The sequence below is a fragment of the Manduca sexta genome, chromosome 25, assembly GCF_014839805.1.
Source record: "Manduca sexta isolate Smith_Timp_Sample1 chromosome 25, JHU_Msex_v1.0, whole genome shotgun sequence".
NCBI classification, from domain to species: Eukaryota; Metazoa; Arthropoda; class Insecta; order Lepidoptera; family Sphingidae; genus Manduca; species Manduca sexta.
In genome coordinates this window covers 7,173,362-7,188,073 of record NC_051139.1, presented here as the reverse complement: position 1 = coordinate 7,188,073, position 14,712 = coordinate 7,173,362, and the positions used below count along the sequence as shown (strand labels likewise).

General features: G+C 36.0%; 1 protein-coding gene across 1 annotated transcript in view; it reads right to left on the bottom strand.

Annotated features, from left to right (window-relative positions):
- Positions 1–441: 441 nt before the first annotated feature.
- Positions 442–14,712, bottom strand: part of LOC115441678 — an 86,750-nt gene continuing 72,479 nt past the window's right edge. The window contains exons 3-6 of the mRNA XM_030166554.2: positions 9,965–10,153; positions 8,977–9,206; positions 2,429–3,250; positions 442–2,324 (exon numbers count right to left, since the gene is read on the bottom strand). Coding sequence (XP_030022414.2) covers positions 1,659–2,324; positions 2,429–3,250; positions 8,977–9,206; positions 9,965–10,153 — 1,907 coding nt within the window. The 3' untranslated portion in view covers positions 442–1,658. The remainder of the gene's footprint in view (positions 2,325–2,428; positions 3,251–8,976; positions 9,207–9,964; positions 10,154–14,712) is intronic.

The following is a 14,712-nucleotide window of genomic DNA, read 5'->3' as shown; positions in this document are numbered from 1 at the left end:
ACGACGCTACTTAGAAAAATGTAAAAGTATATTAGCCATTAGGTAATTTTATTACTGCTGTACTATGCTTAGTCTTTCATTTATTTAATGTCAAATCAAGTCAAATCATATAAAATGTAATGATAAAATGTCTTTAGTTATATAAGCGATAATGTCTAATAAGCGACTTTATTTAAGTAATAATTAAATATTCTCATGCACCTTGATTTATCATAAGCGTAACTATATTTGCCTACGTGATGAATAAAACATTTTATTTTATAAGGTAAGTATTGTGGACTGTATACCGTACAAGAAAAAAATCTACCAGAAGTTATATTCCTCGATAGTCCGCATTCGGTAGTCTTGATATTATGAAATAGTTTCCTGATGGCTAAATTATTTGATTTTATATATATTTATCAAAACCTAACAAGGAAGGGATAAAAATAATATGCATTATAAATTTTCATATTATATTCAATTAAATTTTCGTTTATAATAATTGAATCGAATAAACATTTAGCCAATATGTTCATTAACTAAGCAGTATGCAAACATTGTTCGTGTGAGCCTAGTGACGTTGTTTTTAAAATAAAACCCTTATTGATAACATTATTAGAATATTTACAATATTTGGAAATATCATCACAGCTTCACAAAAACAAGCACAACATTGGAACAACAAAACAAACTGTTACAGATATAATTAACAATCGAAAGTGCGAGAACAATCTCACGTTAAATGCTTAAATACTGTGAAATAATGTCCGGTAGAACCTTCTACGCAATCAAATAAAATATGTATTGTACATACCTAATATATATTATTGCCTTTGGAGCTGAGTATTAATACAAATTAGTTAAAAAAAACTATCACCAATAGTTTAATTAAATGTTTTTCTTTATGTAACCAAATGTTTCCAACTATCGGATTGCGCATTAATTTAATCAATCTTTGGATTGAGGAAGCATAATTTATATCTACAAAAAACAAGGAATGTGCGTAATAGCGGTAGCGAATATCGACAACCGATCTAAAATTGAATTATTTTAATTATTACTCATGAATAATAATATCGATTCTATCACTAAAATGATCTCTAAATGTAATCATTATTATACAATTATCATACATTATAATAACTTTTAATACAACACTAACGGTGCCATAACCTAAAACTATAATTTAAGCGGAACTTTAATAATTACATTCTAATAACATTTCGTAAAACTACAATTATACAATAAATAGAGCCGAATGAGTTGCTTATATACATATACAAAGCGCTATAATAATATTTGAGATTCATTCACAGTGTTTGTGACGTGGCCTTTTGATAGCAACTTATTTATACGTGTACTATGTACAAATAAACGATGTGGTTGCTGCGGTATATCACGATAATATTCTAATTTAATGTTAATATTACGATTATTATGTCGCATTGAAGTGACTACCTTAAGCAAAACTATGAAGTAAATCTATCAAGGTTTAATAAAGTCCATACGAATAATACGAAACGTTTAAACTTGAATGACTGTTCGGTCATTTTAATACTAACATGGCACTGCACACCATTAAACGATTCAAGATCAGTCTTTCGTGTTACGATTCAAACACACTTCCACTGTTGATGTTACTTCGTTTATTAACTTTATAACTGGTGGTATGTTCTTCAGACCAGCTTGCGATCTGCGATGGCGTGGGGATGCCCCGGGTGTGAGTAATGACTTGGCGATGAAGGCTCATACAGCGACATTTTGAGCCGCTTGCACTTTGCCCTCCTGTTCTTGAACCAGAATTGCACGTTCTTCGACTCCAGCCGAGGAAACTTTTGTCGGTACGGCATCCTGTTTAACTCCTCTGTATATTTCAGTATCAGGTTATGTGACGGATGAGTGTTCATCGAAAACCACTGCTCGAGAACGGGAACTTCGGAGACAGGATCAATAAATGTCCGGTTGCGCTTGCGACGTTCATCTGATGCGCCAGCCAAAGCCAAATTTAAACCACTAGCACCTTCTCCGGGAACGGGACCTACTCCTGGAAAGCCGGTCATGTATTGACTCATGTACATAATACCATGACCAAACATTGGATGGTTGGGCACCATGGGGAACGGTAGGCGGTCGAGATGTGGTGAAGCAGGTCGGTAATGCCGCTCTTGAGCGACATCTTCATCGGAAACCTCGTGTTCGTCAGCAATGCCGTTTTCATCTTCATTATTGTTGTTATTGCAGTTGTTGTGTGAGCTGTCACTGTTTTTCGCCGGCGAACGCTGCGGTGAATTAACTTGCTCTTGTTTGCTCAAATCTTTCGGCTCTTGCTTAATGTCATGAACCTGTGACAATAAACATAACAGGTCAGAAAAATTGTAGATATATCGTTATTATATTATGGCAAATAATACGAATAATATTGTTTTCGAAACTGAGCAAATTTTACCTTTATTATGTCTGGGGGTTTCGGTGACTCTTTTTTTAAATCTTCCGGATCGTTGTTGTTCTTTTTAGTTGTAATCAAGGATAGAGGTGCATCTGGACTCTCGGGTCTATCATCAGGGTTCAAATCTCCTCCGTCATCTTCTAAATCTGAACCTCCATTCGATAGATTATCTTCGGACATAACCGACATCGGGTATCTGCCGGGACTCCCCGAGAGTTGCATGGGACTCTTCATTGAGTTTTGGTCTTGAGACGCGTAATGATCGCTCCCAGCCAGTAAAGAGCCATTTGTTGGACTGTGACTTCTACTATTGAAGCCATTCATGCCGAGGTGGCAGCCCATGCCACCAATATTACGAAGTTCAGCCCGTTTCTGCGCAGCACGAGCGTTTTTGAACCAATAGACAACGTTGTTGACGTCTAATGGTTTACGTCCTCGCCTCGATTCCAGGTTGTTAAGTTCGCGTACATATTGTTGTATCTGTTGTCTACTCGGATGTTGGTTCTCGGAAAACCAGCGCTGCAACTTGGGCAACTCTAATTCCGGATCGAAACTTGTTCGCATTCTGGTTTTCTGAGTAGGGTATTGACTCTGAACTGTCTGCAGAGCTGGATGTAAGTGATCAGGAATAGTGTTTAGTGTGGGGGAGCGATTCTTTGGCCCTGGAGACGGATATCGTCGTGGACTGAAAGGAGGAGGGCGTGGTGACACCTGTGCGCTCCACCAAGACTCAAATTTCCTCCGCATCTCTTCCGAAGGCTCATGAAAGTTATGCGGCCCAGGATTTCTATCTTGACCTCGACATATCTGAGCAAGCGTGACCTGCAACAAAAGAAAGCGGTTTTAAAGTTTAAGTCGTCACTAACGGCTCAGAGTGAAACAAAAAACATGTAACAGCAAACAATTTTAGACGATTTTAAAGAGGTCAGTCTAACCAGTAACAGATACGTAGATAATTGTTTGAATAAACATCGAGCATTGTTTCACAGAACATCGCCATTAGATTATGAAAATATTAGGTCGGTTGTTAATGCATGTGTCATGCGCGGCGGTGCTCTGACGCGCGGAGTGTTTGCTCGGCGGTTAGTGTACATCACTCCGCACACCGCCGAAACTTCAATCATGTTCTGCTCTAAAACAATGAGCGGGAAGGGCGTCTTAACAATTAGCATCCACCCATCGCGCCCTCAACGAGGCGCCGGCGGTCGGTTGTCGGCGGCCGGCACGGTGCGCCCTAAGTGCATCTACTAAAAGGTTACCGCGCTGCCTGCCGCTGCACCGCGCCGATCAAACAAACCATCCGAAACTGCTAGCCGGCTCGGCATCGATATTTGGGGAACAAATTGACCGTGTGACTCCAACATAATACCAATGCTTTGTTTGAATTTCACAACTATTTATTCAAAGATAACGCGAGTGTATGTTTAGACAAGTATTAATCGCGCAGCAAGTAGTCAATCATAAAAGAACTTGTCAGATTATAGCTCCGACGGTGAGTTTACTCAGCTTGACAGTTATGCAAGTGAGATCTGCTCGTATCGCTAGATTACATAGAACAATGCCAGTGATTACGTCGTCAACCGACTTGTCAGCCCGTTTGCTTTGCGACTGTTGCTAAATCAGATGTTAAATTAAGTGTAAGTATTACACATCGAGATTGTGCCTATAAATCATGTCAGCGGAATTAGCGCCGAGCCCGAGTGATACGTTAATCCGCTTCTTTGTTTTATATTTTTAAATAGTGAGGCCATATTTGCTTTCAGATATTGTCTGTTTCAGCTCTGTGGAAGATTTACGATAGCTGGCGCCTGCGCGTGATAACTCACGTCAGTTATAATCCGCGTAAGTACGTAATTCGGTGTGTGATTGCGAACATAGCTCGCTATCCTTGTACGAAGAGGACAACTTTGAACACAATAGGCTTAGTGTTATCTTATATTATTTTCGTTGTGTACAGACGCCACTTGAGCGACTCAAATAGTGATTAAATTGTACGTGTCTCGTTACGGGAAACCTTGAAACTTCAAAGGGATTTGGAAAATAAGTATGAAGTCTTGAAGAGGGTTATGTCTTAATTTTATCCTGCATTCATGAGTTCCTAAAAACACGATCGATAAAACGTTGAAGTTTAAAACTTTGCCAACAGTCGAAATCGAAGTGGCGCAAATTGGCGTGAGATAAATTACCATAATATAGAGCCGAGTTCATCTGGCGTTTAGCTGCCAACTTTGTTCGAGGTGTTTGATTATCTTGTCGGCCGGCGCTTCCTTTGCTTCATTTGTTACAACTTTGTCCCAACTTCAAACTTCAATTTGTACCGAATCAAACGGTAACTTGCGGCGGTTATCGTTTAAGTCATTTTTGACACGCTCCGAAATGACACGACGTTCGACAGTAGCTAATATAACTATGTCACCGAAACACTAAATTGAAATCACGATTCCGTCAAAGCGGTTAAGCTTCGAGAAGGGCGCGCATCGTGCGCTAACCTCGTATTTAATAAGATTATAAAGCATTATGTTATGGTATTAATAAGATCAAAAGCGTTCGTACATCTAAAACTCCTTTTAACCCTCTTTCGCTAGGCTCAAGTTGGTAAGACGAGGGCACAGCACCCGCGCGCCGCGCGCCGCCGCCGCCCTAACCCGTTCGCAACAAGGCGGATATTTAGAAAATATAATAAGGCTGAGCGAGGCGCGGATGAGTCTGAGATTCAATTAAATTTATTATGTATGGAGATCTTTCGTGTGAGGCAGGTGCTCATCGCGTCGACAAATTGCTGTATCTATCTTGCGTAATGGAGATTTAAACATCTTTATAACCTAACGTAAACATATAACGCACGATGCAAAATTGCCTTACATTTTACATTATGATGTAATTGTGGAATAAAATATAAGAAAGTTATGTGAATACGTGTAACAACAAAGAATTTTGGTTTGGCTGTGGAAGATTATTTTTAATACTAAAGTATGAGTAGGTATATCACTTTAATTCCGCGTATAAGTACATATACGCCATCCTATGAAATAAGCACATTCGGAATAAAAACGTAAATCATCAATAAGCAAATTAATTTGTTAATCAAGTCGTTGCCGAAAAATTAATTCATAAAAAAAACGGAACAACTGCGAATATTATAGTAGAAAATAACATTTTACTATTAAACTTTAATAAACTCTACCAGACTATTTGAGTATACATATTCAGCACTACAATCCCCCACAGTCCCCCCTCCCTTGACCACGAAGGCTGAAAAGTCTTCGAAAGGTCGAGAGAAAACTAAAATATAAAAACCACGATAAAATCCGAAAAAGAATTTAATTTTAATGTCTAACATTCGCGTAAACATAAGAAATCATTATCATATTCAGCATCTTAATTTAACAAGCCATTAAAGCAAACACAACATGAAAACAAATGCTTCCTTAATTCCCTCAAGCGATGATCCCTATTAGCGAAGTCGCATAAAGTAACCTAGCAAATTGTTACGACCCTACAAATTGTACGCTCTCCTACTTAACCGACAGTTTGGTAATCTCGCGCGATGCGGACTTCTCAATCTCATTTCCATCATCTTAACTTTTTAAAACGTTCCTTTTTTTAATGATTTCTTTTTTCCAATTTTTATCAAATAATATTCGATCATACGAATAAGTTATTGTATAAATACAATATTATGAAGTATTTACGATGCATCAAAACATAATTAACATAAAGCTGCATAATTTAACGTTGATTTAATTCTGAAAAGTAGTTGCCAACTTCAATAAAGAAAAAAAATGACCTCTCTCCTTTGGAGTCGTTTAATAACACTATATTTGTAAACTCTATATTGGAATAGGAAATAACTATCAACCTCCTTAACAAAGCCAAAAGTAACAATACGTTATAAACCAGATACAAATAACTACGTATTCATAAATCCAATAAAATACAAAATAATTAATTAACATCCAATATAAAAACAAAGACCGTAAACCGCCTTCTGTTAATGAAATCCCTGCTTGATGGATACAATTATTAAATCATCAATACTCCAAACAATACATTTAGTACGCATTTATACAATTGTGAGCGTGCGTCCAATACGGCGGCTTAAAATATGGAAAACAATGAGTTTCCACGATAATAAAGGGTAAAGGTTTAGTGTTCGGTGGGAACATTGTGTCTGCCCGCCGCAAATGTTTTGTCCTACCTGTTTATTGCTATGTGGTGCTATAATTGAAGGGATTCGGGGTTCAAATGGTCATATTTAAAACACGTTATGCGTGCAAATTTATGAGGTTTTGAAGGTTTGATTTGGTGGAGAAAGTGTAAACTAAACTTTTTGCTTGTACGACGTTTGTAACTAATATGTCAAAGAAAGCAAATTGGTATTCCTATCAATACTGGATAGCATTTAGCTGTAGTTTTTTTTCGGGCACGCCACAGCGACCTCACATCGGATGGTAAGTGTAGTAGGGTCCGATAGAATGTCGACTGACGAGAGCTGATTACCCTTCGACAGTCGACACAATTATGCTGGCCTGTTGGAACCAGATATTCTCAGGGTGATATCGGAACGCTTACTTGGGCTACTGTGGCGGGCTTCGATACTACCACCGGTGGTCTCTATCCGGGCTGGTATAAAAGATAATCTACTACCAGCAAAATTTAGTCTCTTGTGTGCAACCATTTACTGGTTTGACAATGAACGAAAATGATACCACGACCAATTCCAAAGAGAATAACATGAAGTTATACAACCTATATTAAAATTATACGATATCACAACAGTCCCGTAAAATTAAGTAGATATCTCATCTAAATCCTATCAGAATACAGTTCCCAATAAATTAAGTATTACATTCTCCTATAACGTTATATTTCTCATCAACTTATGTTACTATATCAGATTTAACTACCCTATAAATTTTCTAGATGCCGCGGAATTAACCTAATCAAAAGCTTCGCGTAGCATAGCGTCTTACAAAGTAGGCACTAAGCCTTAACCATCAAGTATTAAAGAACATTACGGAATATTGTAAACATCAGTTTAGATCAGTGTACCGTATCGTGTTGTCAGAGACCAATTGGGAACATTTTAATGCCCTGCAATTCGGTTTGACAGACGCTTTTGTAGACCAGCGTAGTGTAACACGGAATGTTACAAGTTTTATTCCGTGGTTTTATATTATTGATTGGTTGCATTATGTTTTCTGGACTATTATAAAATGTAACGGATCGATTTCTGTACATTAATGACGGTTTTTTTAAACTAATTGGTTATCGCCTATTTGGAGGTTTCTGAACTCTGCTTTCTTTTTCTTTGTTTGTCGGGTGATACCGCTCCGTTTGGCGAGTTTTATAAGCATAGGAAATTTTAGTTTTGATAATACCTCTGCCTACCCCTGAAATTTACTGTATGTTTAATGTATACTTTGAATTTTAAAAACGAAAGTAAAGCCCTTGCGTAGGAGTAGGATATTTAGAGAAAAAATAAAATGTTAAGTACATCTTTTCTTACGCAAGGGAAATTAGTAGCTGATAATGTTTTTTCAATCTAGTTTACACACACACACACACACAACATCACGCATTTATCCCCGAAGGAGTATGCAGAGGTGCGACCAGGGCACCCACTTTTCGCCAAGTGTGTTCCGTTCCATGATGTGATAGGGGGCGAGCCTATCGCCATATCGGGTATAAATTCCAAACTCCAGGCTGATACTGAGCAGAAAAACCCAAATATCACTTTGCCCGACCCGGGATTCCAACCGAGGACCTCAGAGCGCTGTCGTACCACGCATGCAGTAAAACTACGCCACCGAAGCAGTCTAGTTTACGTTTCATATAAACGATAAAACCATTGTTATTAACATTAAACTAAGACTTTATACTGACTAAGTTTTAAGGAAATAATACCTTATCACTATTTATATAAAAATTAAAGAAAGAATTAAGGATGATTGATGTCGCTCTGGTATTACCCCATTACAAACTATATTTGCGTAACAAAACAAACATTGTCTTACATTACGTTTTCTTTTAAACAAATTACGGCTTATCTTATACGGCAGATAAAAACAATCTTAGAATATTATAAATGTGGAAGATTTTGGAAATGGTTGTATTTTTGGGAGACGAAATTATAGGGAACAACTCAACATCATCAGCCGAAAAATACTTGTACATATATACATAACATCAAACCTCTCTCTTTTCAGCGATAGGTAGAGTGGCAACACACCCCCATGTCGCCAGCTATATTTTTTAATGATTTAATAAGGGTATATTAAATTGCTTCACAATTGTTACCAATTAGGTATAACTTTAAGTGAGTTCTCATCTATTAAGGGGCGAACCTATTGTCATGTATCGGACACGTTAGCAGTCTTCGATACACTAATATACCGATCGCATTTCTGACTCGGGGATACTGAGTAGAAAAATGCAATACTTTACCCGGCCCGGGATTCAAACCCGAGACGCTGAGGTCAGCGCGTTACTGTTCACGCAATACCAGGCCGTCATAAAAGTAAATAGTTTAAAAGTAAAATACTCACTTCGTCTAACGGACATCCAGTAGAGATTAACAATGGCTTGCTCTGGACCAGTAGAAGCCTCAAAAGCTTGTCCTTTATGTCTTGCATGGGCGTGGGCCGGGGCCTGAGTAGTTGGATCCTCAGGGTTGCCACTGTGGTCAACTCTCCAAGCACCTCGCCGACCGTAGCTAGAGGGCCGTCAGAGATCCTCTCGAAGGTCAATGGCTTCCAGTTGTTGATGACTACTGAACCTGCAACAAATTAGTTTATTAAGTTTTTTGAAACGTATTTATATTAAATATTTTATGAGAGTATAGCTAGCGAATTTTGATGTGTTAACTGCCTACCCCTGCAAAGGCGTTATGTTATGAGGATGGTCATTAAGGTGCATTATTAATTCAGAAAGCGTGACACTTTCTCATAATTTGAACCGTTTATATTTACGTGCACTAGCTACGTTCCCCGACATCTAATTAGTAATAATTCCAATTTAAATGAGAAAGGAACGGACGCTAAAAACATATTATTTGGAATAAGATTATCCTGTAGGTAAACTTGCATTCTGTAATTCCCATAACCGTAATTAGTTTATCAAATTTCCTGCGTAACATTTGAAAAACAAAATATATACCGCAACAATAATTGCTAATGAATGATCCAGAAACTGTTTTTTATGGTTGCCCTAAAATAATTTATCAAGGCTTAACCTTGTTTTTAAGGAATGTGTATATATAATATATTGGAATTTAGACTTTGACACCCTGAGTCATTGCAGACTTTTAAATGAAGAAGAAAAAACTGAAGTCGATACGACACATACAGTATGTTATACAATTAGTAACTAATAATATAAAGCTGAAGAGTTTCATTGAACGCTCCAAATCTCTGAAACTGCTGATTCTATTAATTATTCGACAATAATGTTAACCTGGAGTACTATAGGCTACTTATATCGCGGAAATATACATTAACGTTTCGAGCAATGAGAAAACTCGAATTGTTTCAATACCTTTAGCCGACGCAGCTAATTCGTGTGGATATCCGAGCCTCATCATAGCAGCTGGCACTAGCTCGTGGAAGGCAGTAGCTGCTGGAATGATGACATAGCTGTCAGTCTCGACTACAGCGCGTCGCCGCCACGTGCCTTCTTCGAGCGACGCCACTGCCTCAACCACGCAGTGGACGGGCAGGGTTTTACCTGCAACAAATAAATAGTATTTAGTCTAAAATAGATATTAAAGATCTAATATTATACGTGATTATTGATATTGTATTGATTAATAGCGTAATTATTTCATGATTTTATTTATTATGTTTAAAATAAAATAGTTCTGTGAACAGCAAATTACACAAAATCTATTGTTCATAGCATTAGGGTAATGTTTTACTTAATATTAAAAAGTTTTTTTTTATTCTTCAAGCAAAATGCAGCTGTCATTTACTAATAAACGAAATACCAATACCATAACAGTAAAGGAAATAAGCATTAATCATCGCGCACCGCCGTGGAAAAAACTTAATGGAAAAACTCTTCTCGTAAAAACATGCTACTTAGTCTGTAGATGTCGAAATACTGTCGTTAAGAAGGCGTCTTAATTGTTTAGCAACTTTTCAAGCGAGAAAGCAATGCTTTGACTTGCTCGCGGACGTGGTAAAAAACCGAGTGAAATGTTTAAAATAATAATTAATCCTTGCACGAAGGAAAAGCGTCCTGGCCGCTTTGTGATGGCCGATGCTTTTACCGGCTTCTTTGTGCAAATGCTTCTTTAGCGAGATATTAAATAGTTTTTGACGTCTTGGCGAATTTTTTTTATGGTTCTTTATACGTTCCATTAAATAGCAAAGCGAATTTTAATTACATTGGGCCTTTGTTAGCAAGAAGCCTTTCGTCCAGTTTCGGTTTATTATCTAATGCATTTTTCAAAAATAATATTTGTTATTCATATCTATTTAACGTATTTAAATTGTTTTAACACGAATCTTTTGAAAATAAACGAAATAAATCTAAAACACGTTTAATTTTAATATTTAATATGAATTACGTCGGCGCAGATTTTGTAAATTCCAAAACAATAGATTCTTTGAACCCTTCTTTGTATAGTTATTGAATTTACATAATTCCGAATTCGAGTACAAAACATAGTAAAATATAGTGACATAAATTTCTCGGCACAATAATCCCTTAATAACAGCGTAAGGTGAGCCTTGCTAGACTGGGTTACCTTTATAGTTAGATTTAGAACAGAAACGATGGAGTCGTCGCCTCCATGATTTTTGTTACATAATTTTTATTAACTATAACTTACTCTTACAAGGGATTGATGTTACATACGTCGGTGGTTGCAAAAATTGTTTTATTTTTATTTCTTTATTTGACAAAAGTTTGTATTGTTTGTAATATTAGTTTCGTAACGTGCTTGAAGCAATGTGTAGACTTGCTTAAAACAAAGTGCAGTGGGAGAAAATGGGAACAAGGAAAACGAAAAGGCTATTATGAATAAGAATTTGAATCGATATGAAAGAGATAGATAAGGAAAAAATTGACTTCTGGTTAAAAATTTTTTTTTAATTAGTACCTACTAGAAAATATTTGGTTATAATTATAGAACCAAAACACTGAAATTTTTTATAGATACCTACAAGTATCAAAACAACAGTCACATTACAACAGAAAAACACATTTCATATTCAATTTAACTCTTTAAGCCAGGCATCCAAAGTAATTTTCAATAGTTTACATTATTCGCAAGAGGGTCGAAGGTAGTTTAGGCTAGCACCTAACAATTTATGGATTTGAACATGGATTATGAGGTTTAGTAGGAAACACCCAACGGGACTGTCCTTTGGTCAGCTAAGTCCTCCGGTTATGAAACTGTGCGGGGTTTAAAATTAATTTTGGACGGGATAGACTCCGTTGTTGTCTTTAGTGAGAATTCTGCTATTACTGAATATGTACTAGTAAATAAATTGGCATTAACATTGTATAATTTTGAAATAATATGTTTCATCTTGTGTGATTATTAGCATGTTAAAGTCCTTTTTTTTAAACGTTTATCTGTTTTAACCAACTTTAAAAAAGGAAGAGGTTATCAATGTAACGTGTTTTTTTTGGAACTAAAGTTAAATACACCAACACCGATTTAGAGACAATACATTCTCGAAAAAGAAATGTTGACAATAAGTATTTCATGTTAGTACAAAGTATTAGTCTTATTCAAATCTTGATAATTTATTTACAAGGAAAGAGCACTGCGTGCTTGTAAATATTATCCTGATATTTTATCAAAATTATCGAGAACTCGACTTAATGGATAATTCGTCTCGTCGTAAGCATTCGTCGGTCGTAACAAGTTATAAAAATTAAAAAGTATCTCAAAAAAAGTGCAAATTCTCGCTTCCTGTTTCGAGAAAGCGGTTCAGTAAGAAAATTACCCAGGACGTTTCCATGAGACGTGTTTGGTACAAAAACAAAGTAACAACGATTATAATTATTATAATTTGCAATTTAAAAATATTTGATACATCAAAGTTATAAAGCTATAAGTTTATTACTGTAACGAATAATAGTACAGAAAAAGATTTAAGATTTTAATTAATAAATAATTACATTGGGCTGTGGGCAAATTAAAACAAATTTTCAGAAATTAAGCTGCTGAAGAATCTAAAATACAATTGAATTTGAAATTAAAGATTGATCCCCTTAATGTTAATGTTATTCATACATTTTAAAATGTTTTATCTCTTTTCTCTTAGAATTAAATATTTCAAAGGTGAATAATTAATCAACAAGTCTTAGGTACGATCTCCGGATCGGGTAAAGTTATATCGTTTTTCTAGTCATTATCAGCCCAGTTTGGAATATTGCCCATTATCACATTATGGGACAGAATACAAACGGCGGAAAGCAAGTGCATCAGTTGCGCCTATAGATACCCTTTCAGGAATAGATTGCGCGCGTGTGTGTGTGCCTGTGTGTGTGAGTAAGTGTGTGCGTGTGTCAATAATTAAAAAAAAATATTTAATCCCCAATTCGAATCTCTTATGACTTGAAACCTCATGCGGTCCTGAACCTGTACATACGGAACAATATTATCTCAAATCCGGCGTAAAATTAAATCAAATTAGCAAATAGCTGTTCACGAAACCAAAAATATTGTTCGCGGTTATTTTAATGTCAGTTCAATTAACTTTATGTTGACTGCTCTGTTAGATGTGTTAAGTGCTGATATTTAATTGTTTCTGTACAAATAGTAAATTTTCACTAAATACTTTAGGCTACGAACTGAAGCTGTATGTTTTTTCTTTATTAAAATAAACTTCGAAGGATTTATTTCATTTTAGACTAGGAAAAAAGAATATATCGATCTAAATTCATGTGTATAAGCGTTTTGAATTTTAAAATTAATTCAGCTACTTTTATGGATGACTGTACATATAATATTTGGTACTTAGTCGGGGCTACTTATAGTTGGGTAGCATACTTCAATTATATTTTTTTCTTCAAGAAACTCCTCATAATTAGTTAGCATATTTTAGTGATTATTCTTTTCTTCACCAAAATCTAAAATGAAATTATCAAATATTATACCACCCCCTATATCGGAAACCAACAATAAACATAATATACATAGCTAACGCGCAAGATATGGCACCAAATCTGGGCTAAAAAATTCCATAGAACCAACAAACAAGACAGCAATTACCAGTAGTACTCCTTAGCAAACTATATTGCTAATCTTATAACAAGGACTAGTTCCGTAAATTGGCGTTACATTGTTCATTAGCGGATACATAAAACAGCAATTAGACAGACAGACAGGAGCTAAGGCGATCCGAGGGGAAGAGTTTACATTTGCTAAGATGTTAGGAGTTAAACTTCTTTATATTTTAATTTTCTATCTCTCAATAGATTTTTTTTAATAGTATTTATCATTATCTTTTGTTTTCTTTCGTCGATTTGATATTAGGACGATAATTTGTTTTGAAAAATCCCTACTTTATAATATATTATCTCTGTCCCACTGGTCACGGGCCTCCTCTACTACTCAGAAGGACTAAACTTTAATCCACCACGCTGGCCTAATGCGGATAGGCAAACTTCACGTACAATCAATTCAGAAAGAGATCTTATGTATGCAAGTTTCCTCGCGATGATTCCTTTATTCCTGGCGCTTATTACGTTTGACCACTTACAAATATCTGAAATGCTACATTTCACAATAAAACTGTACCTAGTTCTATCACATTGATCCTAGAAACCATTTTACGGATATCATTACAATATCGAAATATGATACCGATAATAAAACTCTTTTAAGTTTTTCCTTCTCTAATATACATTTCCTAAATATATAATTGCACTTCACTACCGAAATGGTATCGATTCAAGATACAACCCCCTTCACAAAGTGAACAATGCGCCAAACATTTTAAATCCTTCAAACAGTTGTGACGTGAACTTGGCAAATTCCCGTCAGACTAGATGTCGGGGCTTAAACAGATATGTTCGGAATCAAATTCGCTGCTTTCGGCTCTCACGCACACACCCTAATTCGAACTGAAGTGTAGAAGCAATGGATATGAATTACCTGAATGTTTTTATGTAAGGATATTGGTGAACAATCATCTGATATTAAGTACTATTTATTTAAAATACTGTAATACTTATCTAAAAATGAATCCCTATTTCCCTTGGGCACGCCATCACGCGTGAACGGCTGGACTGATTTAACTTTTTTTTGTGTTTGTTATTGTCAG